The 27271-nt window shown below is 38.9% G+C and overlaps 1 protein-coding gene and 1 long non-coding RNA gene across 3 annotated transcripts in view; both read right to left on the bottom strand.

Moving 5' to 3' along the window:
- LOC137477392 (uncharacterized) overlaps positions 1 to 27271 on the bottom strand; it is an 81622-nt gene that overhangs the window by 38808 nt on the left and 15543 nt on the right. The gene's annotated exons all lie outside the window — the stretch shown is intronic.
- Positions 1900 to 27217, bottom strand: SLC40A1 (solute carrier family 40 member 1). Of its 2 annotated transcripts, none has more exons than XM_068196363.1 (8): positions 27098 to 27217; positions 17861 to 17928; positions 13489 to 13648; positions 12500 to 12615; positions 12064 to 12190; positions 8783 to 9025; positions 6276 to 6935; positions 1900 to 5186 (listed from the first exon to the last, which is right to left on the bottom strand). In XM_068196363.1, the coding sequence occupies exons 1-8, from the start codon at positions 27111 to 27113 to the stop codon at positions 4867 to 4869; spliced, it is 1710 nt and encodes a 569-aa protein (XP_068052464.1). In that variant the 5' UTR covers positions 27114 to 27217; the 3' UTR covers positions 1900 to 4866. The 2 variants fall into 2 exon arrangements, with proteins under 2 accessions (XP_068052464.1, XP_068052462.1); XM_068196361.1 differs by lacking the exon at positions 27098 to 27217 and adding an exon at positions 18150 to 18372.

Below are 27271 nucleotides of genomic sequence, written 5' to 3'. Positions count from 1 at the left end.
GTGAAAACAGATTGCTCCATCACCCTATACTAAGAGTAAAAAGCACACAATTGCATGCTTCCCTTGTGACCACAAGGGAAATAAAGTTTAACTAGAAAGAAATATTGACCCACAAAAGGGCAAGCTGAAGTATTTAAAAAAGCATGATTGAGCAGCATGCACTTTGTCCATACTCCCTGCAAGCCTTTAAGCAAATCTCCTCGTTCAGTTTTTTCTGCCTTTCAGAGGGGCAAAATAGTGTCTTTTTAAAAGCAGAAGCTAAGGCATAATCTTATTCCAGGAGTACTTTTTATTACACCATGCAGTTAAAGCACCCACAAGCAGGAAAGAGAATGTGAAACTACAGAGGGAAAGACAAGAAAAGACTTATTACTCTAACGCTTACTACTAACTTCTCTAATACTAAATTCGAGAATGCAGAGTACAGCAAAATATATTCCTGGAGAGCCTGAACGTAGGCCAGCCTTCAGGCAGATGGAAAGGCATTACCGCTTCCAGAGTGCTAGATTCAGAAAAGCTACACCCACTAGTTGCACTCTTCCCTAGCAGAAACAGTCTTTACTCTGATTCCTAGGACATCCGCCATGTACTTCATAGAAACAAATACAGCAGTGACTGTAGTATTTTAAAATTACTAGATATGAACCTACTTACTCCTTTGGAATTTCTGAGTTAAGATTTCTCACCAAAGAAACAAAACAGTTTAAAGTAAAGGGTCTGAGTTCACTGTTTTTCCTTTAAGCAGATTCAACTTTCATACCCCATTACCAGTGCTCACTTTATGAAAATGCTTTTGAAAACAAAAGCAGTTAAATATTTCAGAGGAAAAGAACACAATACAGAATACACAACATACCTTGCACTCCACAGGCAGGGCTGGTATCTCAACTACCTGGTAAACCAAGTAGTGCAACAAGCAAACAAACAGGGGTAGGTATCTCCAATCATTTTACCTTTGGTTGCTGAGCAGTGAATTCCTCAGGGAATTAACTAAAAAACTCAGAACTTTGCAAAATGTTCACAACTGAGTAAAAAAAACCAAAAAAAAAAAAAAAAAAAAAACAGTGAAACCATCAAACAGTAAACTGTGAAGGGACTTCTCCAATTTAAAGAAGTATATTCTTTACCTATTAAATACACAATACCATTCACAAATCTTTTCTCTGTACTTTTCTATTTACAGGGGTGGATATGTGTACCTACATTTTCAAGTCAGTATTCTAACACTTCTCTTTATTTGTAAGTGGCAGTGAAGAAGGTAAACATTAACAACTGGGGACAAACCATAAAGGTCTGTTTCTAGGAAACTCTTAGTTCAAAGAGGAATCAGTTCAGAGAGCTTCTAGTGAACCAATGCAACATCCTTATAAAGGTCGATCCTTTGTACAAACATATCCTAAATGCACTAAGCCAGAAGCAGTCCTGTATGAAACATTCTGGGTTTAGTATTGAAGAGTACTTGACTACTAAACCTTGACCACTCCTATCCCCAGAGCTCTCACCTACAGGTTGCTGCTTCAGAAGGCCATCACCTCCAATTCAGTATGGTAAAGATACATGGCAAAGTAAAATAATTTGCTTGCTGTTGCTCAGCAGGCCAAGACACAAAACTCTTCTATTGCCGATGCAAGATCCAGGCTGAGGTTGCAAGACCTTCATCTATTGTGTCTTAACTTCATTTACCATCCACTTAACTGTGGATGGTAAATAAAAAAATCAATTCACCAAAGAGTAACAAGATCATTGAAAGATCTTGACATTTGTTATTTGCTTCCTCCTCAATGCTCTTTCTTTGTGTTTCATGGCAGTTCAACACATCATACAAAAAAGCTTTCTGCACAGGATCCATGCTAAGTGTAGCATACCCAGATACCCACAAATTGAAAAATACAGGACAAATAAGTTTTTATGCAAATTTATTAATTAGCTTTAACAATAGCAATACATAAATCAATACTATGTCCAGCATAAGGTTGTATAATAAAATATTCTGGTAAGATTGATTTCTAGTACATACATTTTTAAGGGCAGTTTTCATCCAATTTGGACATTTTTTTAAAAAATAAATAAATACAGGGCCAAAAATGCTTACTTAATGAAAGTCCTGCTAAGTAAGACTTCAGGCTCCACACTGCTTCAAAGCACTACTGAGTACAGGTGTCTGCACACATCTTGCACTCACACACAAATGGGCTGTGCTCAAGCAGCATACATTTTTTGACATCTAATGCAGACCAATACACACAAGTTTAAACATCCTTGTTCCTCTTCAAACTAGCATTCACTTTTCTATTTTAGGATTGTCTTGCCTTCCAGCTGTGATGTGCGCATATGAATCCTAACCACATCATGTTTACCAAACACAAAGCTCCAGTCCTCTCCTAATAGTACTGCACTATCTAGTGGAACTATTTATGAAACAAATTGCTACTCAAATTAAACAAGACTAAATTGTTCTTGGAGAAAGGGGGAAAAAAAAAGCCTTTGGGAACAGGCAGGAACATGGCATGCTCCCAGCTCTATTTATCACGTTTTTGGAGCTCTCTAGACTTCAGAAATACATCCTCTCTGGGATGTCTGGTGCTTAGTGCTACAGCATTAAATTTTAGGCACCCTGGGTTCTGTGCACTGTAGACAGAGCAAAAAAAAAGCTGCATTTTCAGCTTTGTTTCCCTGATGGCCAGTGAGTCCAAGATATACAGTGGCATTCAAATGTTTTTCAAAGTGCAGTACAGAGGCATTCACTGACATTTGGACTACCTTTATTTATATTTAACAATATTAAAATCTGGTCCCAATTTAAATTAGATACACATGAGAAAATATATTTGGCAAATCAGAGCTACTTTATTTACTGGTGTACTTATCATATACCACAAAGCTATCCTTTGGACATATTTACTCTACAAATCTAGATAAGCTTGTTTTATTTGTCTTCTGACAAATGTTGCTGATGGCAAAATTCCCTTTTCCTTAAGTTACACTCTGGATTGAGTCACAAATTTTAAACCTACTCTAAATTACATATTTTACTTTATTATATCAAAATAAAACCCAAATGCTCGGTCAAAGTATAAACACTTATAAACTTAGTGAAAACATCCCTGAGAAGCTTTCAGCAACATAGAGTAATTATTAGGTTTGGTCCATTAGAGGAGAAAAATCGTTACATCCAGTTATTGAAAACTATGGGCTACAAGCCATTGGTTGTACCTTGGATTCCCATTCATTCCATTTCACACCTCTTACAAAACATTGTATCTGAGACAAAAGCCACTAGAGGTTCTTTACATACTTTGATGGATAATGTAATTGTTACAAAATTTGGGATGTGACTGGCCTAGATTCAGCCCTGGTGTAATGCCTTTAAATTCAATGGAGTTCACACACTTACATTCCAGGGTTGAGTCTGGCAGCATATATGACTGTGAAGGACAGTATTTAAAATTAAAAAACCCTTAAAAGTTACAGAGGATATTTCTCACAAGTTGCTGACATTATGTTTTCACATACTATTTATTCTGCAAACAAACATTTTACCAATATTTAAATTTAGAACTCAGACTGCCAAGCCAGAAGAAAACTCAGAACACCACCAGGTTCAACTCTACTGAGAAAGCAAAGTGCGTAGCTTCCACAAAAGTGCACATAGGCTAAATGATTATGGAAGTACTGTGTTAGTACACATGCAGGGTAAAAAAACCAAAACTAACAAAAAAAAAGGCAAGAACTTATTGAACAGAGGGGATGTATCATTTTCATTGCTCTGAAGTTGCTTTAGAGGGCCTCTCAGTCCACTACCTCATTGGCTTAGCAGTATTTTAGAACAAAGTCAAAATTCACATACACATCAAATAAATGCAAGTAATCCACCTTTTGCATGAAATACTAACTATTTTCAAATGCAATTGTTTTCAGAAACCCTATTAAAGCCTGATATATTGTAAAATTAACTGAAGCTGCTTGTACTCTGAGGCAAAAACTAAGTTAGCACTAGAATTTATCTTTCTGTTCCAGTACTCCTGACCTTAGCACTTTCTGCTACATCAAACCCGAGCAAACCTGCCATTTGTAATTTAAAAGCCATGCTTTGTAATATTACATCAATAGCTTCTGCTAAATGAGGCTGTTTTACTCTAAGAAGTGCAACAGAAGTGTAATACAATATCTTGTACCTAACAGTATTCTAATTTGTAAGGAAACATGCAAAAAACCTGCAAAGGTGTTTCCATAAAGTTAAACCAAAACATAAAATCCTATAAAGGTTTTGGGAAAAAAAAATCTGTTCATTAGAAGAATTCAAGAAGGCTCATAAATTATTGTGAATTAGAAGGGACACACAAGGAACAAAGTCCAGTGTTTAGAGAGGATGTTTATACCAGTTTAAGAATAAAGGTGAGCAGAACTGTTCATGGTAAAGGAATATTGGAGAAAAACTCCAACCAACCAAATACTGTATAAGAAGTTATTCTGAAGTAACTAAAAAGGACAAGACCTCATTTTTCTCAATGAACACAAGAATTATACAGAATTCATGGTAAACTGAGTTATGTATAACCACTTAACCACAGTATCACTGTGGGGGTCAGCCATGGAACTTGAACAGTATTTTTGTGATCAAACACCAGACTTGTGGGGAACCTTTGATACTGCAGCTGTCAAGATCAAACCAGGCTGTCCTCTGCCAAACATGAAACATTTACAGGGTCACTGTAAAATGAATTTTGTCTCTTGGGACAGCTTCCCCAAAGAGCTAAGTTATGCATTCAACTCTAGAGAAACACCTCAAACAGGGTCATAAAAGGAAGTATATGTGCTTAACCATGGTATTTGTGAAGCAAAGTTAGTAAAGAGAAGTGGATCCTTTCAGACAGTAGATGTGTTACCAGGTGGTGAACTGTCAGGGGCTGTTTTGGGATCAGGAGTGTGACAAACAAAAAGTTGTTTTCCCAAGCTTTTTTGGGCAAATCTGAAGTACATTATGTGGCCCATTGCAACAAAAGACACAGAAATAAGCACCAATAAGCCAAAAGCTTCAGGGTTTGGGGCCAAGATGACCATGATGAAGTGCAGCAAGTCAAGAAGATAATTCATGGAGTTTTGGACACCGTTTATGATGCCTCTTTCAGATTCTATGACGTTTTCTTGGAGTAACTGTGTGACAGTCAAATCAAAGGACCAAAGGCCTATGGAGAGAGAAAACAATTATCCATACTGCTGGGCTTCCCATGGCAAACTCATCACTGGCACAATTCAACTCATCCTTCCAAGCACTCACTTCTGCCAAAAATGCACAGGATAAGATATCCTCTTGTTGACTAGAACTGATTTCACCACACTCACAGTCAAGAGCAATTTACTTTCCTTTTACAAAAATTTCCTGAAATACATAAACTTAACACATTAAGTTGCCTGTCACATCCTGTTTCATCATGACTATCAAGCCAATGTTTTACTCATGCTTTCCTTATTTAAATAGCTGGCTTACAGCTATTTTATCTTACATGCTAGGTGCAATCACTAACATTCTGCATAAAAAAACCCCAAACATCTCTTAAACTATGCAGAATACACAATTTCAAATGGTTGACCATTAGCTTCTATACTGCTTTAGTCTGTTCATGACTCAGCTTTTATCTTGTAAAAAAACCTAATACATGTTAATCAAGTATTTTATTCCTCCAGAATTCAGCAAAAACTGCAGAAACTGTGGATAATGATTTTACAGATGACCATTACTGTTCATTACCTATATATGTGACTGCCTATTCTGTTGACAGATACTAATATTATGCTGACCAGAAATACCTCAGAAATTTAGGCTGTCATCCAAATCAAAGTCTCCCTTCTAAATGCAAAGGCAATTTAAAGAAATGGATTAATTTAGTAAACTCTGAAATTTGAAGGTCTTCATAGCAGATGTGTTTGGTGCTGTTTCCTAGTAACAAGTGGTTTCATTTCGTTGGGAATAAAAATCATTTAGAGATAAGCTTTCAAAAAAATACGTTACAATCATCTCCAAATGTGGTAACTTTTCTCCTATTAGTGACATAAAATATACATAGAGTTAGTACTGCAGTCTTCACTCTAGTGATAATATTGCAGGATCATTTCATTTTTATGTGAAGTATAATCAACTAGCCCCAGAAACAAGATTTAACATTCCAATTATTGCCTTTAATTCTAAAATCAGTTGTATTTAGTTGACAGGCACTGTAACTTTTAGAATTAAAAGCAGATAATAAACTAAATTGTAATAGAGACATAATACTTACCAACTCTAGCAGCAATGACTCCTGCAAACAGGAGACTAACAGAGATTAAAGGCACGGGCTCAGGACTTATCTCTGGGTCACTGTTAGCAGGAGCAATAGACCCGTTTAACAAGTTGGGCATTCCAGTTGCAAAAATCATTTCAGCTTCTGGAGATGCTATAGTAGGCAATGGTTCATTTTCAAACAGCCTGGCACTGATGTCAGCAAATGGAGAAACAGTCAGATCCATAGGACTTCCAGGCATAAATACAGAGATGGCACATAGGATCAGACAAGCAAACTGAGCAACTCCAGATATAAGGCCCGTGCGAATGAGGCCACATTTGCGCCGAAGCCAAGTGAAAGCTACTGTTCCCATGATTCCAGTGACTGCTGAGGCACCCATGAGGAGGCTTAGCACAGAGCCACTCAGCCCCTGAGTGTATGCATAGCCTGTAGTGATACAATCGAATCCCAGAACAGTCATATAGAGAAATGCAAGGCCCATGCCTGCGAGGAACACCGGCTGGTTGTAGTACGCAACCCATCCGTCCCGGAACGTTATGAAAGGTTCGGCAATCCGGGCAGCGCAGCCAACTTCCTTCTCCTGCTGGGGCTCAAAGCCAGTTACATCTTTCTCAATAATTAACTGCACTCCTTCAGCGGGTTTCATGTCACTCTCTGTAAACAGAAATGGAGCTGTCAGATACACTCCTGCCTGCAAAATGCACAGTGTAAAGCAACAGACAATTGTTTGCCATAAGCTCACTACTGCAGAGGTGCATCAGTCAAACTCCACTGCCAAGCTTTCTCTTAATTACCTAAATTAAAATCATTTAAAGCATTCTTAAATTCTGCCTGGGGAGTAAGATCAAGTTTATCCCTATCAATTTAATTAGACAGTGACAGGAGAAAGCACTGCCTGCTTCTAGACTTGTGACCAGTGCCCCAGCTCCACAGAGAAATTATTTGCCTAATGAACACCAGCATCAGTTGGCATTTTAACACAGCTTTGTATGCTTAAAAGCACTGACTGAAAAAAGAAGGGCATAATTAAACATCTCTCAGTACCTAATGTCATGGCAGAAGAACCAAGGCTGAAGCCTGTCCAGAGTCAAAAGTTGTCAAAAGCTTGACTTAAAAAAAAAGAAACAAACCAAAAATCTATGCATTTCTACAACTCCATTCTTGCTGTAATAAAGGGAAAAGGTACTTCCACCGATCACAAACAAAAATCTAAAAACTATTTACACTAGTAAGGAGGATAGAAATTCCACAAATGTCTGGATTCCTGAGCAGTGCTTTTACACCATTAAATTCAAAATTAACTCCACATAGAACAAGTGAGATGCATGAAGTACTTCAGTAACTTTTAAAAACACAAGTCTTCTAATGAAATCAGAATACTGTTTAACAGCAAAGATTAATAAGTGTTTCATACATATTTCCATTTGCTAAATGCTTCATTCCCCAGAAGTATGTAAGAGCCAGCTCCAAAGCTGTGGAGCCTTCTACACTCTAATACTTGACTGCCATCAGCCTGGTCCAATAGCTTGCTAGACCAGCTGTTACCACCATGGATCTGATGGCTGGGAAGACACATGTCTTCAGTACTTTTAGTAGCAGCTTTCTAATTCACAATATACTGAGACAAAATTGTTAGTTAGCATTTAAACAAAACCCAGGAATCCTTCATATTTCAAAAAAACCCCTAAAAAATCCAATAACAAAACAAACAAAAATCCACCATCTATGTTACAGCTGGGGGGCCGTAACATGAGCTTTCATTAGTATTCATATACTGCTACCTTAAAAATGGGGAAACACTTAAGTTTAGTATTTCAGCATCTGCTACTACTTCACAATAAAAGGTCTGCTTCTGAATTCAAATTTCTGATATTGAGTCTATCTAAAGTAATGTTAGTATCAATTTCAGTGTTACTTATAGTAATAGCCATAGTCATCTACACTGTAAATCCCACTTGTACTACTTGGCCAAGGAAGCAGAGCTGAAGGCCAAAAGAGTTGATTTTTTTCCTCCATCATTTCCTGAAGCATGTAAAAATCATTCAGTCATGCCAAAATAGAAATATGACCATCTATTCTAGAACCTCCTGTCAGTACTAGGTGTAAGCAGAGATGAGTTAGCAAGGAATAGTCTTAGAGAAGCTGCAGACACTACAGAGCCAAGGGCCTGGTCCAGCTTATCAGCTATAGTATAGATGGGTAGGAGTATTCCTTAGGATCTCACTGAAGTTACAAGGCAGACTTACTCTAAGGGGTTCACAAAGAGAAGACAATTCATTCTTTGGCTGCATTTTATGAAATTCCTCAAAATGCTGCACAAAGTGGTGTGACTTAGATTAGTCTCTGGTATCTATATCCCAAACCTGAAATCTCCAAGCTAGGAGTAGAAAGCTATTTAGCCTCAAAGCAGTGCCTGTAGAAGACAGAAGTCAACACTTGGCCTGACTGATGCAATGACTATAGAGTGAATTTGAGTAGTTACATTTCTGTGTTTTCAATACCTTTCTTTACATTCAGCTGTTTCAGTTCCGATGCTTCAACTTTTGCAGATTTGTGAGCCAGAGTAGGGGTTTTCTGATAAACCTTCCAGAGCAGCAGATATTCCACACACATCGACATCAGGTTCCAGCCAGAAATGAATCCGCAACCAATCATCGGGGAGCCAAATGTCATTATCTGACCAACAGCCATTGGGGCCAAGATATTGGTCAGCTGATCAATTCTTCTTATTGTGGCATTCATATCTGTCAGAAGTTATTTGATGATGAAATGACTGGTGAACACTTATAGTGAAATATTCATTGATATAATTGTGAATTGCACATGTATAAAGGTAAAGCTACAAGTCTTGTTCCAACTGTAACTGGTTCCGGAAGTAACCAGAGGCACCTTCAGACTGTTTCAATATTAAAGCTCACTGCAATCAACCAAGGTGTTTGTAAGCCAAATCCCTACTCCTGCCAGTTTTGCCTGCATGAGGTCTTCCAGGTTTAGCATGCTGGGTTTACTGTGGCAACATAGAGGTTCATGGTTCATCATGAGATACGGTAAAACTCACCATGAGATGAGACCACTTTTACACAGCACTGATACTGTGGAGCTCTATCCCTGTAACACTCAAACTTAGCATGCACAGCTCCAGGAATCTCATAAGGTGGAATTATTTCTTGGAAGATAGTAACCCATTTCCCAATATTGGAACACGTATTTCTTAGCCTCCTCCATTCATTTCTAATAACTGGTGGCCAAAGAACCACCATGATAGCAGCAGAACTTTGAAATGGCTTTTACATTTCCTTGTTGAGTCACATTGGTTGATGGTAGCTCTAGGCATCCTTAGATCTTACTGAGCAAAGTCCTCACTCCTTTCTGGTCCTTTGATGTTTACAGTCAAAACAAGCAACCCATTCTCAGCACAAATGCAGCTTTCATTTGCTACTAGGGAATGCCTCACCCTCAATCTTATCTACTTTACTGTCATTAAACCGTCTGGGTACCAGTAAGTTTCCAATTAACAGTGCCATTCTTCCACTCCTGCAAGTTGCTCGACAGGGGTTTCACACATGAAGCCCCTTTTAGAGTCCTACTGTAAAACTAGAGCTTGTGAAGGCCAAGTGAAATTCTACATCAGTATGAAGCTGCTTTATTGAATCTGTAGAGAATTAGTCCTTGCCATTCAAAGAAGTATTCAGGTTACTCTAAGTCAAGTCAATGTTAATTTAGTTAACCCTCAGTTAAATAGTTAAGTGAGATACTTACATAATATTTGGCTTTAAAATTTCCAACCAACTAACCTTTGTTTTTTGAGTGGAGTTATAATTCCACTCAAAAAGGTACAAAGAGTGAGTAGGAAAACTAATCAAGGGCAACAAAGGAGAAGTTAAGGTAATTTTCTATTTCCCTATTCCACTAACTTGTATAACTAAGATTTCTTTTTGAGGAGAGGTAACAAGGCAGAGGTGGACAACAGTATTTGCTGCAAAGTCAGCATCAGCACATAGTTGTTGTTCTGTTTTGTTTTTTTTTTTTTTTTGTTGTGTTTTTTTTTTAATTAAGTAGTTTCAATTAGTCTCCAGATTACATCATGGTTAAACAGAAAACAAGTCTGTTCAGCCAGAAAGGGATGTTTCAGATAAATCTGTTGAACTAAGGTGCTTAATCCAGTGGTTGTTTTCACTCTCAATCAAGTCATAAGAGAATTTACAGTAATCTCCGGCCTGATTTCTCAGTACAAAATGTAAGTGGTCATACAATTGCACCCAAGCTCATGAAGCAGTAAAGAGGCAGGACTGACTCCCAGGCAGCAGTTCTCTGCAGGTGTGGTCTGTACTTTATCTCATGTGTCTATGTGGGACAGGGATGGGGGAGATGATCTGCTGAATAAGATCTGACACAACAAGCAAGTTTTAATAGTTCTCATTAACCTAAGACTTTCACAGATAGCTGCTATTTTTCTACTTGTGATTCACACACATGTGAAGAAAGTTCACCTGTATTACTGCTCTACAAAAGGCATGACCTAGAAAGGCACAGCAAGGTCAACATAAAAGATTGAGGATAATTTGTAGACTGGGAAATAAAAGTATGACACTTTATATGCATCTAAGAATCAGCTTTTCCTGGATGAAATAGGTAAATAACATTCCTTCATTGGAGATAAACATCAAGTAAAAATCTGGAATACAGGATTGAAATTTCCAAAAGGACCCTGAACATTATGGGCAACTCAGGCAGCTTTATACAAAATTATAGTCCAGAAGCTGAAATGCTGTCTAAGCCTGAAGGCATCTAAACTACAGAGGTGAGCTATAGAGGTCTGGGTAATGTTAAATTGCTCTGTGCCTTGTTTGCACTTCAGTATCAGTTCCTCTATCTGAGAAGGCTTAAGTCCCCTTATGGCGTTGATTCAGAGCCCATACAGCCTGACCAAAGTCATCACAAAAAATGCTGCTTCCCACACTGTGTTACAAGCAGAGGAGCAGCACAGCCAAAGATTGTTATACATCCTTTGGTGTATAATTCACCTCATGCAGCCTTGGTGAGAGTCCCAGTCTCTCACATCCAAGAAGTGTCATGACTACCAAGCTGCAATAGGATATGAATGGGAATTAATTCTCTCTCCTAGTAGTATCAACATCACTGTGCAAGGCACAGGGGGAGAAGCAAACATAAATAATCTTGCCTAGGAAGTATTTTGTCTGTAGTCTACGCTCAAAAGTACCCGATGTCAAAGGAAAGCAGAGCTTCCAATTCCAACTGAAGGAAAGTTCACAGCTCTGAATTAGACATCTAATGCTAGAGAAATGCAAGGTTTCAAATGCACCTGCATGCACAGTATTCCATACTGGCAATTTCCCAATATACCCACTTAACTGTTCTGGACTTCATTCTCTTCATGCATCTTTCTTTGATCCCTATGAGAGGAGCCCAGTTACACAAGAGTTCTGTTTCATTCCAGGATCTAAAAATAAAGTATTGCAACACTTGGCTTGTTCAGCAAGACTAGTTTTCCTAACAGAGCTGCAGCAGGACTACGAGGAGGGCAAAACAAGTTTGGGAATGCCTAATTGAATTGTAATCACAACAGTAATTTGTGATCTCAGTAGCTGTAGTCCAGAGTGGGGAAGAGCAAAAAAATGACTGCCCTTTTACTTGATGTTTTCTCATAATATCTGGAACTCAAAGATGCACTGATCTCTGTAAAACTCTAGTCTTAAAACAAAAATAAAATCAAGCTTGGAAAGTAAGACATGCAAGGCATTATAAAGGCAATATATTTCACCTGCCAGTTTGCTTCTGTCTTCCCCTGCAACCACAACAATCCAGTCCCTCTGAATTGTGATCGCTGTGGCAGTGCTGGCCAAATTAGCAATATTTGCTATCGTGATAACCAGGATATAGCACAAGGTCTAGAGAGATGAGGGGAAAGAGTTATGTGAGAAAACTGATGGACATCTCCACTTTCTACACAAGCAGAAAAGACTTGTATTTGATTCCATACATTTCAGCATTATTCTTCTCACAAAACAAGATCAAGTCTACAATTCATGGCAGAAACCAATCATGATCAGTTTACCTAAAAAGTGCAGTTTCATTTGCCAGTTTTGGCTCCCAAAAACATCTATACAGATTAGAGAAAAAGAAAAATTCATCCATCTCCCATGCTTCCCAAAGTTTCTTCAGATATTAATTTCTTATTAACAAGCTGAAGCACTCACAAGAAGCCATCCATGGTATAATGTCAAGAGCTGTGTCTTAAACAAGAAGATAATCATCAGGATAACACCACACAGGATGACAGATGAATTCTGCACAACCAAGGATGTCTGGGCCACTGTTTTAAACCAAACAGAGCAACAGTTATGAACATAAGAATGAGCCAACTATAGCCTTAAGGTGGACATAATTACAGAACACACACAGACTTATTAAATAGCCTTGTTTTCCTAGTCTTCCCCAAAACATAAGTGGCAAAAGTATACTTTGTAGTAGATTCTGAATCCTCCATTGTCTTCGAGAAACACTAATGTCTAATGTAACTTTGTAGCTCTTGATTTACACTCAAAGTAGGTCTTCTCTCAATCTAAGTCCCTGTTTAAATGCTGACAGTATGTTTCAAGTAGTAAAAACCTAGCTCAAGCCTCTAAAATTCATCTTAAACCTACCTTGGAAGGGATATTATTTTTAAAATTTCTGGAAAGTAAAAAATCATTTGAAGAATTTGATCCCATTTTATTTGTAAAACAGAGTACATCATATATACAATATGCATAATGCAATTGCAGTGTGTTTACATTTAAGTGAAAGATGTTTGTATCCAGACAAAAGACAACAAAAATTTAAGTGTATGTTAGTGTTTTAATGTAAATAGAATTTGGCCTGTAGTTATTTACCTTAGTAACTTTGACCTTAAAGTTATTTACCTTAAAGTTATTATATTTCTTACCTTTTGTGTTTCCATACATCTCTACACATCACATGGGTTTGGCCCGAGTAACAGACATATCATGACTTAAAACTGCTTTCCTCCTGTCTTTAAGAGTATCTCTGCATAACCATCACCACTCGGAAACCACTCTGCCCTTCTTCAGAGAGAACAGCAAGCCCCATTCTCATATTTGACTTGAGGAATTAACTCCGTCAGCTTCACCTTTTGAACATGAATTTGATCCATCCTTAAGTAAATAACCTGCTCTAGGCATCTAACCTTTGAGCCTGGCGTTCTTGTCCACCCAGTCTCCAATAAGGGCTCCCAGGAGAAGAACTGATCCCGCCACAACCAGGCCATAGACCGCAGTCAGGAGTAAGCTGTTTCCATAAAGTTCAACCAGGAATACAGACACAGCAAAATGCCACATACGATCTCCCTTTAAGAGTAAGAGAACACACACAACATTACTGCTTGCTCTTTAGAGGTACACAGGTTCACTATTTTACTAAAGCTCTGTCAAAAGTCAGGACTAAAATAGAGGTTTGTTACATGTACAGAGGCGGTACGGGGATTTTTGTGGTTGTTGGTTTCTTAGGAGGTTTTTTGATTGCTACATCCTATCACTACTGATTTTATGCCAGTGTCACTAAGATCATCTGTCCTAATCAAGTGGATCATTATAGCCTGTAATACCACAAATCCAAAAATCCCAGATATTTTTTATTAGTACATTACTGGACAAAGTCTGTCACCAGCCACATCTAACAAGCTTCAAAAAGCTTACACAAATTCTTCGGCACAGATCAAATATTAACAACAGCTTTGCCATCACTATTTAAATAACTTTTCAAGGCAGCAGTTTGCTCTCAGATGATCAAAGCTTAACTGCTGCTTCATAACACAAGAGTGAGTCAAGTGGAAACAAGTCATCATACAATTCAGGATAGATATGGGTAAATGTTAACTGAAGTTTCTAAAATCAATGGACTTGAGCTGGTTTTAGTGTTCAGCACTGGCACATTACTCAGAGGAGGTAAAATAGCATAGCTTATTTAACCTGTTGTAAACTCATTGCTAGTTCAGCCTATTGCTAATTTAACCTAGAGCTTAAAATAAAACACATTCATGTCCTGATAACCACTTGCTACAGGTACAAAAGGGACGCCCAAATTGTTAAACACATCCAAGTGAAGTCATTTTCATTCTATTCAAAACATTCTTATGTTTGCTAATAAATATATGGAGTTTTTTTTGGTCACATCTCACTTTACTTTTGAATATATTGCAGCAATACATGACAGAAAATCCTTTCTGTAATCAGTAAAAAACCAGATGAATAGAAATCCTTCATACCATTCTAGGGTACACAGGTTGTTTAATAAGGGTCCCTAACATTAGTCTCCAACAAATCAAACATGAAACTGTTTTCCTCTGTTGCTTTATCTTAAACAAATAGTTGCTATGTGATACAGCAAAGAGTACAAATTTCTAAGGCCCTCAAATATTCAGAAGGGCTGGGGGACGTGTAACATAACAGAACTTTTAAAAATCAAAGCCAGCCAAATCTAACTTACCATGTAACACAGCAACCAAAAGTTACATAAAAAGCATACTATTAGGAGGGTCAAAATAAATGCAAAGTGTGATTAGCCCTCAGTATAGTACAGACACAAAAAGCACTTGCCTTTTAATGTTATTTGAGTTCACTGACTGAGTTTTCTGTAAACATTGTAACATGAAAATTTTGATACTTGTTTCCTTAAGCACAGTCTGGAAAAAAATTATACTCCAATCATGGAAAGAAAAAGTCCATCTTTTCAAATAAAAACCCCAGGGTATTTTGTATGCTTTTTCTAATTATATCATGCTACTATAAGCATGATCTGCTTGTGTCTCCTCTCATATATTATAAATCATTTTTCACTCAAGAGACACCTAAAGCCTTCTGTAAATATGTTCCACTTACATTCCATGGTTAGTTAGTAGAAATATACAGAAAATATCCCAGCAGTGAATCCACAGGCATATAATTTCCCAATTCCAGCTTTCACTTAATATGACCTGAGGTGGTACTTTATAAAATTTCACTTAAAATACATGCAGGTGAATTAATCTGGATAACTGTTTATTAAGCTAGAAAAATAATCCAAAAAGTATTTTCATATTAAGTTTGAGACATCGTATAGATGTTTCAGTTACTGCATTCTGACAAAAATGAAAAAGGGATTTCAAAAAAATTCCTGAGCATGTGCAAGTCAGTGCCAGTCACTCCTGTCTGAGTGAAAAACTGAATCTCACTTCAAACTCATGGAAAGGACCCTTTGACTCCAGAGACATCATGATTTTCTCTACACTTACCTGAGAGCCTGTGAACACTGCTCAACTTTACCCAACACATTTACCCAGAGTATTTTGATCACGTCAACCCACAGAGAAGATTTTTGGGGAAACCACAGCTGTTACAAGCAGAAAGTATGATTTTCTTTCAAGAATTAAAAACCATAAAGAATAGGCAAAGATCAAGGAGAAGAACAATATTAGTGAATTGTAGAGCTTTGTAGCAGGTATGTCACTTCAAGCTAAGAGCTATTGAAATTTGAACAGCAAATACTGTTTTCAGAAACAGGCAGATCCTTGATTACATACACTTAGTCCCACCTTAAAATGTCACAAAATGTGGCTATTTCAAAACTTTTAAACAGCTACAGCTGTTCAGCATCACTATCCTTTTAAAGACAGCTCTTCCCCTTCTGTAATTATAATTACCCTTATAATGACCTTATACTGAATGTATACAATCCCACATCAGAACTGAAGCCACCAAGTTGAGGAATAGCCAGGCTACGACCTACTGACAGCCTCCTGAGGCCTGAGGTGCACAGATAAGGCTGGGAAGTTGGAATCAGCTGATCTTCTGGGAAACATTAGGCTGACACCAACAAGGTGAACCCAGTTCCATGCTATTCCTTCTTTATTGCTGAGGGATAGACAGCAACAGCATAAGGTCTGAGACTTCAGTGCAGCATTGCTGTCCAGCCTATTAAGATCCCTGAGGCCAGGCACACATTGAAATACATGACTGAGCAAGGGCCCAACAGAGTCTCCACTTTGTTCAAGTCTGAACATTTCTGGAGATATGACATGTTTAATCATTTACAGCTTCTCTTGGCATTTGGGAATGGCATAGTAACACAGAAACCTAATCAGCTCTCTCAATTACACCAAAACCCCATTTCTCTCAGGTTTTATATTGTGGAAAGAGCCATTCTAAAAACACAGATTATCTATTACTTAGTGTTCTGAAGATTCAGACATTTGTTTACTGTTTCTGGTAGCAAAAACATTCACATTACAGGAACACCAAAGCTTAGGAGATACAAAAGGTGAAGTCCCGCATCCAGTTCTGTCAAAATAAGCTATTGCAGAATAACTTCTGTTGTTTGAGCAGATTTGGTTGGGGGTTTTTTGAGTCAAGATTTTCAGCACAAAACTCACCAGGACCTGATCAGGAGTATCCCATTAGTATTGCTAAACAGATAACTTGTAGTCTATCATTTGTTACTGTGTGCAAGATTGTTTTCTAACTCTGCTTTGTCACCTTTAGTCAGGGACTCAGAGCAAGTCCACCATAGAGCTGTGAAGCACTGGCCAGAGAGGAGTAAGCAGGGTTGTCAAATTGCCAGTGAGGCACTTTGTGGGCATGACTGACAAAATCTGTGGCAAGCAGTAAGCCCTGATCTCTGAGGAGCTGTTTGGCTCGCTGCTTTTTAATATTAACAATTGCCAAAATATTGCACTTGTTTAAACGAACATTTGATACCACTCAAAGACTTCTTTCATTATGAGAAACATCAGTACAGCCTTTCAGGTTAGCGAAAGCAAGAAACTCCAGAGGTAGGCATGCGCTGTTGTAACTGTAGATCAGCCATTTGTTCAACACATACATCAAACCAATCCAAATGTTCCAACACAGGACCAAAATACAGAACAAAGAAAATGGGGGAAAACCTTCTATTTATTTTTGAACCAAGCCATTGTATGGAGACTGAAGATTGCGTTAAAATACACACATATTCTTAATTTTATTCAGTGGAGCAGAACCAGATTGTCTATTTTTAGTGCATATCCTAAGGTAGGTTTTTTTTAGTATTCTTCAAGTGAGTAAAAGCTGGTATAGTAAGTTATATTGGCACAGAAGGAAATTATTTCAGGAGGCAAGCGATTTTACAGAGGACAACTTCTGATGCTGTCAACAAGTTAGCTAGTGAGCGGCAGCATTGAGTCCACTGTAAACACTGTGGATTTCCCAATAGTAAATATGAGTCCTTCAGATAGAATGCTGCAATGGGCTGTCTCTCATTCTGCTCCTCTATAAGGAGTCTCACTGGCTCTCTAGTTATTTAAAAACATTAAAAGGTACAGAACCAGTCCCTCCAAAAATTGACTACTGTACTACTCTGCACTAAAAGTAAACTTACTGCAATATATCTTGTAAAGATTATGAAGACTTAACAGCAAGTTGTTGTAACAAGACCTCTACGGTGGTGTGCTAATTTTGTGAAGATTTCTGGAAAGCACCAATAAAACTCAGGTAGATCACAGCCAGATTAATAAAATCCTACTTCTACCAGGCCAGTATTTTACTTACCCAAGTGGACAGTGCATGTCCAAGATAAAGAAGAAACTTTGCAGACGTAAAATAGGCAATCACAGATCCTAAACGAGAAATAAGAAACAGATGCTAAAGCAAATGCGGGCACATCCACCGCATTTCGGTACAGCAGGCACAGCTCGCTGCCGTGGACACCGTTCTGAGAGCGAGGCGCCACCGGGCCACGGCGCGATTTGGTGCCCCCCACCCGCGGGCAGCCCCGCCCGGTCACCCGCGCCCGCTCCGCGCCCGGGAGCCGCTCAGGAGGCGGCCCGTCCGCACTGACCGCCGCGCCGCCGGCCCTCCGCCTCCGCTGCCCGCGCCATGCCGGCCCGCTCCGCCGCTGCCCGGGGCCGAGAGAAGGGGGGGGACGCGCGGCTTCGCTCCGTGTTGCCTTCCCCGACTTAGCTAGCACTGTAGCTGAAGTCGGAAAGCCTTGGCCTTATGCGCCGCGGGCGGCGGGGACGCTCCGCCGCGGAGGGGCCGAGCGCCGCTCGACGCCCGGCTCGGTACTCTGGGCTGCCGAAAGCGTCGGGCTGGAAGCGCCGGCGCGGCGCCTTTTGTAGGCGGCGGCGGCACCGCCCCCGCCCGGCCTGCCCCGGGGGCGGCCCCGGCCCCGCAGCGCCAGCGCCGGGCGGAGCAGGGAGGGCGCCCCGCGCGGCTCCGGGTGGGCAGCGCCTGGTGCCGCAGCCTCGGCCCCCGGGTGGCACCTCGGCAACCGTGAGCCCGGCTTGCCGTGCCGCGGGCCCCTAGTGCTGCCTCTGGCTCGGCTCTCTGCTGTTGCCTTTTTGTTTTCTGGCATCTTGAAAAACGTGACGTCCTTGAACATGCCGATTCAAGAAGCTGGGGTTGTTAGAGAAGCGCCAAGTACCTCAAGCCTATGGTTGAAACATTGCCAAGGACAGTGCTCTCAATTCTAAGCTTCCAAGAAAAAAAAAGCCTAAACAGAGTACCAAAATTTAGGCTATTTAATTGAAATAGCTTTTCTATTCTAATGAAGGTGGTGTATAACTGAACCAGTTGCTGCTGGCTCAGGCTGTCTGCTTCAGATGAAGCATCCCAGTTCCTGCCATAAATACTTTTTTTGCACACTATGTGACCTACTTTTGGTATTGACCACCACAAAAAACTGCATGTTTATAAAACTTAAGAAACGGTCAAAATGTACAATAAGCCAGATCTTTTTCAGGATACTATAAAATATTTAAGAATTATCTGTCCTTCTGCAGTTGAAATCATAATTTCTTGGCTGCCAGAGCTGAGAATATATTTTCATTGTGTAACACTGTGACGTTCCCTCCTCTGTGTGTAAAATTGCTTTGGGTTTGGGTTGTGGATTTTTTTGTTTGATTTTTTTTTGGGTTGGTTGGTTTTTTTCCCCCCAAGTATATAGGCCATCCCAGAAGCAAATGCCTGACATAACAGACCAATAACCTGTCCTGGTGTTGCCACTCCTGTGATCTTGTTCAAAGTATTCTTACATTAATTAGATGACTTTCTATGCATGAATCATGGATTATACTTTGCATAATGGGAACTATACCTTGGGAAAAAATAATCCAGAAATAAAATTCAATATAAACACAGGAAGCCTAAAATTGCTATTTAAATGGGATTGGTTATCCTAGGTGAGTTAAGTGTTTCTTCTTATGGTATATTCCTTAAAATTTTGCAGAAAATCTTTTCTCAGATTGGCATCAAAAGCAGAGTAAATTTTCTTGATGGCTTTTCTTATACAGCCTTACTGCTTAAACTGTACTCTTCTTTACTAACAGCTAAAAAGATAATTACTTTTCCTAAACCTTAACCATTTTAATATTATTAGCCCATGTTAAATAAAAACCCTACAGCATATCAAAACTGATATTTTGTGGTTTTAAGTGTCATAACTGTCAGTTCTTGCACTTCTACTGACAAGGGCAGTGTATTCCACAGGTAGACACACAGGTGAACTCGGGTCTAAGCCTGGCTCTTACTAGTATCTCAGCAGGAAGGCAGCACAATCTGGAGGAGCTCTGTGTGACAGATGCCTGCCCTGCTCCATTGCAGACTATCCCATTGGACTCACGTCTTTTCCAGCCCTGTCCCTGGTGGCACTTGTGGCCACTGTTATGGCTTGGTTACTGGATTGATGGGGTCTGAGCTGGTCTGTCAGGTACATAATGCATACATACATATATGTGATACAGCAGCAGTTCATCCAGGAACACCAGGAACACTTACCAGCACAGTACTGCTGGTTAGACCTTTTTTTGTTATTAGAGAATGATGTTTTCTCTAGTTTCTAACTCTCTAGAATTAGAGTTTAAATAATCATTTCTGACTGAGTGTTCACTGAACTTTATACAGGTGCATTGGATTATATAGGTGAAATCATCATCTCGGCAATTTTTTCTACTGATAATGAATTGGGTTTGGGTGATATTTAAGCTATGAAAAGAGGCAAAGAAAGCGTGGAAAACCATCTTTTGAAATTTGAAAAGCAATGGTTGCTGTATTTCTTTGGGATTTCTCACATGGAAGAATGTGTGCTCTGTCCAGTATGACACAGAGTGAACGCAGAGTGAGTCTGGAAAGCTGCTGTAGGGGATGCCAGCGGAGGCTGTATCGTGTGTGCAGTGAGGTCACCTGTCCTCAGTGCACAGTGTGTGATGTACAGGACTGCACAGTGCAGATAAACCCTGCAGTTTGTCCACTGCAGGTCACACGTGTCCCAGCCACACCAGAGTCACTGCACACCATGACACAGGGTACTTGCAGCCAGCAGGCACTGGCCAGAATTTCTTACATCCCCAGGCATGTACGTTATATCCTTTTCTAGCAATTTCCCTGCCGAATCTCCAGAGGAGTTAGACATAGAGCTAGAAGGCCATAGCTGATTTGTGAGACGATTCCAAAAGCAGGGGAGTTGGCAGGTAGGGGAAATTGATTGTTTTTCTCCTAAATTTGCCACCACTTTGCTGATGATCTTCTCAACATGCTTATTAAAGTCTATGCTCAGGTTTTCTTCCCTTACAATACTGATGTCCAACATAATATACTAGCTTGAGCACTTTGATTTTTACATCTAAGATGCTGCTAAAAAAAGCCTCAAATATTTTGATAAATACTCCACTAAATCCAAATTTTATTAGATTGCTTTGTGAAGCCCTTGTAAATATATTTTTATAGATGCAGGTCTTTTTTCAGGTTGTCTGGCTCACCAGAGTCTTTTCAGAACATTTACAGATTTCTGAGGTATTTAGGATGTTTAATAGCTGGAAGCTGTATGAGAGGAGTTCCCAGTTTTACTTGGTACACCCCCGACTCAGCAGTCTTGCAGCAACAATTTACACAATGTCAAAGCACACCAGCCATGGATTTGAGACCAGCCCTGACTAATGGTCACTGGAAGAATGAACATGGACATTTGAATTAACAAGACATATTTATGTTATAGTCTTCCTGGCTAAAGTTTTTTTCAGTGGATAAATTCCATGTGCTTTCTTAAAAGTATATTACTAACATATTTCTCTAGCTATTATTTGAATGAACAAATATAAATACTAAACTAGTTTTTAGATTTTTTTAAGTTTCTGATTTAAATATAAAAATAATTTCATTCAAAAGACATTCTTCAAAGTATTTCTAATAAGACAGCTGTCTAGAACAAAAAAAATCTTATATTTAATTTTTCTGGCAACAAGGGCAACAATTAAACTATAAGATGTAAACAACTGAAAATATTTTCGTTATTGGTCAGGGCATAACTATGATGTCAGTAATAGTCAAAGATACACTTCCAAGAAAGACACAGAGAGGATACATTTTGGCTTTAAACAACTGCCCACATCAGTGGCAGCTTCTTTAAGCACTGTCCTTGTAATAGAGCTGCTGAATGTAGAACAATAGCAATTTTACCAAGTAATACTTGCAATTGTCATCATGGTTTAACCAAAGAGGCATGAATCATAGTGAGAGACCTCATGCACACTCGGATCTTACACTCAACTGAGAAGTTTCATGAAATTTAATTATCATGCTGTTGCCATTCTTCATTAAGGCACACCTCTTGGTGTGCAAAGTGGTTTTTTATTCATTCAGCTCACACAAAGCCAAGCAAAACTGGAAAGAATATATATAATCTGTGTCTTTTGAAGGGTGAAGCTCAGAAGCCTTTACTGCACTGCCCCCTGCTATGACTTGGGCATGGGAAGCTGTGGCTCTGCTGCTCATAACCCCACACATTCAACTCCCAGAACTGCCATCTCTGTATCAGCTGACACTCCGAGTTTGCAATGCGCTTGCACAGGCAATCAGACAGAAGTGGGATAGAAAAGTCTCCCAGGTTTTACTCCAGACCTGTTCATGTCACTTACATGTTAGCAATTTGAACATCTGTACCTGGATGGTATCATGGTCATTAACTAAACATCTACTCCCTCCCACTTTCTCTAAGATCCGCAGTGGGATGCTCTTATGGGATTTGTTTCATTCAGACTTCAAAGTGACAGCTCCTGTCTCTCAGGGCTAGATGACAGATCAGTTGTTTTAACGTGAAACAATTATTATTTTCAGGACCAGAGCTAGGCTCTTGTGACAAACTCTTGTGAGAAAACCATCCAGAACCTCCAGCAAATTCAGAATTAAGAGGGCTGTTTGGAGAGGCTAGAATTATCTAGCTTATACACAACTCCAGCTCAGAGAGCTGAACCAGCTCACATAAGCAAGCAAAACGTTTCTAACTGATAAGTGATAGCCTGACTAGTGACCAAAACAACTTAAAATCATACATCATATGTTATGCAATATGTTATAGGACAACTGGTTTCAAGAAGAGACTCCTTTTGTCCAATCTTTCTCAGTCATAAGAAAACACTGTACCCTAAACTCAAATTAAAAAAACATCTTGTACCAAATGAGAAAAAAGTAATTAAAAGAAGTCACCACATCTACTTAGGGACAAGTGGATGTTTTGCACCCAAATGTCAAGAGTAACATTTCTGCAGACTGCCTATATTATACTGCACATTCATTCTCAAGAGAGGGAATTATTTACTTAAACTGGAACATAGTGTTAAGGAAGAGACTGAAATGAGTCTGGAGGGTAAGATAACAGCCTATCTGCAATTTAAGCTCATTTGGTTTGTTTTCTTCATTAGAACTTACTGCAGTTTGTCTCCTATCGGGTGTCATTGTTCTGTTACTAAAGAATAAAAGAATGCTTAACAAACACTATTTTTTTTCCTGTGTGTATTTTAGTATGTAATATTAAAAAACTAGGATTTTTTATTTTTCCCACAGCTTTCTAATACCTATGAATTTTGCCTTTATTCCTTATGTTAAGGAATTTTATACATACAATAAAATCAAATATGAAATCAAGTCAGACATTATTTGTATCCCTTAAAAAAAAACCCCAACTGTTAGAAGTAAAAGGTATCCTTCTCTTGAATTACTCCTGTTGGAGGTTATGGTTGACCTCTTTAAGACAGACAGATTTTGATATTCCTGTTTACCTTTCTGCAATGTTTTATTCTGATTCTATGCCAAGAAAATACTAAAACCCACATTTTTAACTTCAGGCACATGTTTAGTTTCCATTGATTTCAATGAAAAAAAGACCAAACAAAAACATTTCTAGATTTAAGACAATGTAGAAAAACTTCTTGGAATAGAAGTGAATCAGGGAATACAAGTTTCTTTTGACCTGCCACTAACTTGAACTGAACAACCTGTAGTATCAGTGATCCCACAGCAGACAAAGGGAAGAGCTTCAGTTGCACTATCAATTTCTGTTTCTGGGTGTCTCCAGAACAGTCTTTACAAAAACATGTTTGTCTATGGAGACCAAGATACAGTTATGTTCAAACCAGCCACAACTTGAAAGCAATTTTTTGGAAGGCAAAGCATAAAGTACAAGATGTACTTCGAATGACGTGGTGAAGTAAGCATATGCCAGCAAATAAAATCATTTATTTGAACTGTTCAGGAGTTATGCAAATAACATGCACTTCAACAGCCATCAATTGGGTAGCCATCAATCTTGCAGGTAGAGCCCTTCACCCATATACAGCACCCTGTGTGAACAGGGCTCTGCACTGGGGCATGACACTGAGCCAAATACGTCCTTAGCAAAACCTGCAGAGATGAGTCTGACACACAGTTCTGAGTACCAGAAAAACCTCATACTATCACTTGCCTGTATTTGATGTTAGACAGTGATTAACTAAGTTGCCATATCTTACTAAGAATAATAAGCCAGTCTTTTCCCCCTTTCAATGTCATTACCATAACCCTTTGATGTTAGTGCTACATTGATTATTTACAATAATAATGAAAACATAATAATCTAGTAATTAGTCATCATTCTACAATTACTTGGCCTTCAATTCTCCTAAATCCTAACCTTACCTTTCAAAGAACAGTTTACCCATCAGACTCAATCAGATACCTTCTTGTCACTGATGGTATATGCCTTCACTAACACAGCAAACTTCAACTAATAGCCAGGGAAAGCTGTTCCCATAGAAAGCTTTGTCCATCTTCAGGCTATTTTCTTAAAGGGCGGCAAGCATAATAATCAATTTAAAAATTTAAAAAAAACCCAAAACCTGAAAAATTCAGTTTGTTCTGAGATGTCTTTTATAAGGGCTCTAGTAAGAACATTCATATTAATATTGTTTTGTTAATTTTCTAACTAATCTGAAGTGAAAGTTAAGATAATACCACAGAAAGCACTCTCTCTGTTTCATTAATGACACCCAGGGCCCGAATCATATTCCAGAGATACCGCCAGGGAGACCCTGCAATGTCCAAAATGGAACGTGGAATCTGCTAGCAGAAATATATTTAAGTAGTGTGCTCAGTGACAGGACGCAAACTCCTCTGCCTCAGAAAGTTTTTCAAAGCCTTTGGCCCCAGCGGAGGTTTTAGCCCTCAGTTTCAGCTCTGTGCAAACACTGTTCTATCAGAGCTGGAAACGTGGCTTACCTCTTTCTGCAGAGCTCTTAGTTTTTTAAATATCTGAAGCTCAAATCTACTCAGTACCCTTAATCAGCTAACAAGAAAACACACATATGACTGATAGCTGGCTGTTATCTAATACTTCTCCACCCTATTATTATGGCCAGCACTCCCAAATGGATGAAATGATCATTAATAAATTGAGGGAACTGATATGCAAAGTTAGCAACATCATGGGGTCCTGGTCATATGAAGCCTGGCACATGAGTCTTGAGGTAACAAGAATCTTTTCCTGACATATTATTGTCCGGAAAAAGGGAAAATATTTTCAAACAACTTAAAACAACTAGGAGAAGGAAAAAAATCTGAAGAAGTTTGTATATTACTGGTACTGCCAAGAACAAATGTATAATAGCTAAATTCTTAAACTATACCACATGGGTTCACACACAGAAAACATAAAACAGTGGCAAGATCAAAGGATTCCAAATTGTCTCAATACAGTACATTGATTTTTTTTCCTGACCTCAGCTGGGGCTGAGGAAGGGCTCTTGCTTCACTGCAGAGGGGGTTGACTTAAGTTGCTTTTTAATGTGAATTTCAAGTAGTCTTTTAAATCTATGGGCTGCTCACTAATTATGTCTTCAGTCCTTTAAAACACATAACTGCCTATTACTGTATTCAGTAGAAATACTCAAACATTAATTATGCACGTGCTTCCAAGTGTTTTCGGGATGAGAATCCATGCCAAAGTCAATTAAGTATAGGGCTCCAGAGTGGTTGGGAAATTATAAGGGATAAACAGGCAGAGGATGTTTCTTAAGTGAAGGTGCAATTCTGGATGTCAGACATGGTCAGAAGCATTGTTGTGATGTGTTTAACCTTGCGAACAAACATAAGAGTTGTTGTAACCTGTAATTATGAGAGACAACGTTGTCACAATTAAACCTCTAACTAATGTCTATTTACACAATATTCACATCCATCCTGAGGAGCACAGGTTTTTCATTTGTGAATTCCTTTCTTCTGTAGTCTTTCTGTTTTGACCACATTCTTATTGCCAGGAATCGATTTCATACCTCCCCTTGCAAAACAAGTGTTTTGTTTATGCTTTGTCCATAACAAGTTTCAAGAAGACAGTGATTAATTTATATGAGAAACTTCACAGTGACTGCATGTTATCTAGGGTCAAAATAAGTTGCCAAATATAGGCATCTAGCTCAAAAGACCCTGTGAAAGTAAAACACCCAAATTGCAACTACAACATAGGTCCTGTAAGATACCTGAGCTCTACAGGTGTATTAATTGAGTGGCAGACAGGATAGCCTCTGTCATCTCAGATGTTAATAGATTTCTAAATTTAGAAAAACAGATCAAATTCCTACTCTATAATAACCTTACTGAGGCTTTTGTATCTTTAGAACAGCATGTGTTTATTATTAGTACGGCAACTTTTTGTCTTTTCTCAGAGTACTTTGCCAATCATTCTACACTGAGACTCAGCAGCATTTCTGCACTAGGTTTTACAGCAGCTACAGGGAAGAACATAGGTCCAGTGAGATTGAGAGCCATCTTCAGTTTTCCCAAATCTACTTCAGTCTTTGTGTCCAGCATTTTCCACTGGAAACCACTACACACAACCAACTGAAACGCTATCACTTAGTAGCAATTTATATGGTCTGAGTTTGGCCAGCATTCTCCGGGATGATCCCTTAGATCCAAGAGAACCTTTGGATGGAGTCTTAGTAGGGAACTTGACTGCTTTTTAGGAGGTAGTCTGAAAGGAGAAAATGAGGCCTCTACAATATATGAGCTTCTGCTTTGGTAGTGAATTGTAGTTGTAATTGGATAAAGCACTGACTAAGATGGTAAGAATCATCCCAAATTGTCCAAGGGAACATGCCTGTCTTCACAATCAATACTCCTTAGATAGTTAAACACATGGCTATAGGCTATGGGAATCGCTGGAATAAAATAGGTGAGATCCTTAACATTTTGTACAGGAACATATACTTGGAGATTTATAGGAAGCCATCAAAAGAAGTATTTCATTAATTGATTCAAGTCATGAGATCCATTCTTGTGATTTTTTAGGTACAGCCATTTAATTAGAAAAATTGCATCATTATGCTCTGATATGTCAAATTAATGAATGTAAGATTCAGTCAATTTAAGATTTATTACTTTCTCTAAAATGCACAGTCCAAGGATAGGGTATAAGGGGACAAGAAGTTTGGGCATTTACTTAAATAGGAAGGATGAGGGAAGAAAGAAAAATGAAAACTGTACCTGCCAATTTGCACATGATCTGATCTCCAGTGAGGCCTGCAGGAAGCAGAAGGCAAATGGGAAGAAAGCCAGCAAAACAAAAAAATCAAGTCTTTGGCACACAGGAAGACAAGACCACGAAAGAGACTAAATGCAGCGACTGACCAAGAGAGAGGGTGCCAGGCCCTTCTGGAT

The sequence above is a fragment of the Anomalospiza imberbis genome, chromosome 7, assembly GCF_031753505.1.
Source record: "Anomalospiza imberbis isolate Cuckoo-Finch-1a 21T00152 chromosome 7, ASM3175350v1, whole genome shotgun sequence".
NCBI classification, from domain to species: Eukaryota; Metazoa; Chordata; class Aves; order Passeriformes; family Viduidae; genus Anomalospiza; species Anomalospiza imberbis.
The sequence above is the reverse complement of the archived record's forward strand: the minus strand, read 5'-3'. Positions and strand labels throughout refer to the sequence as shown.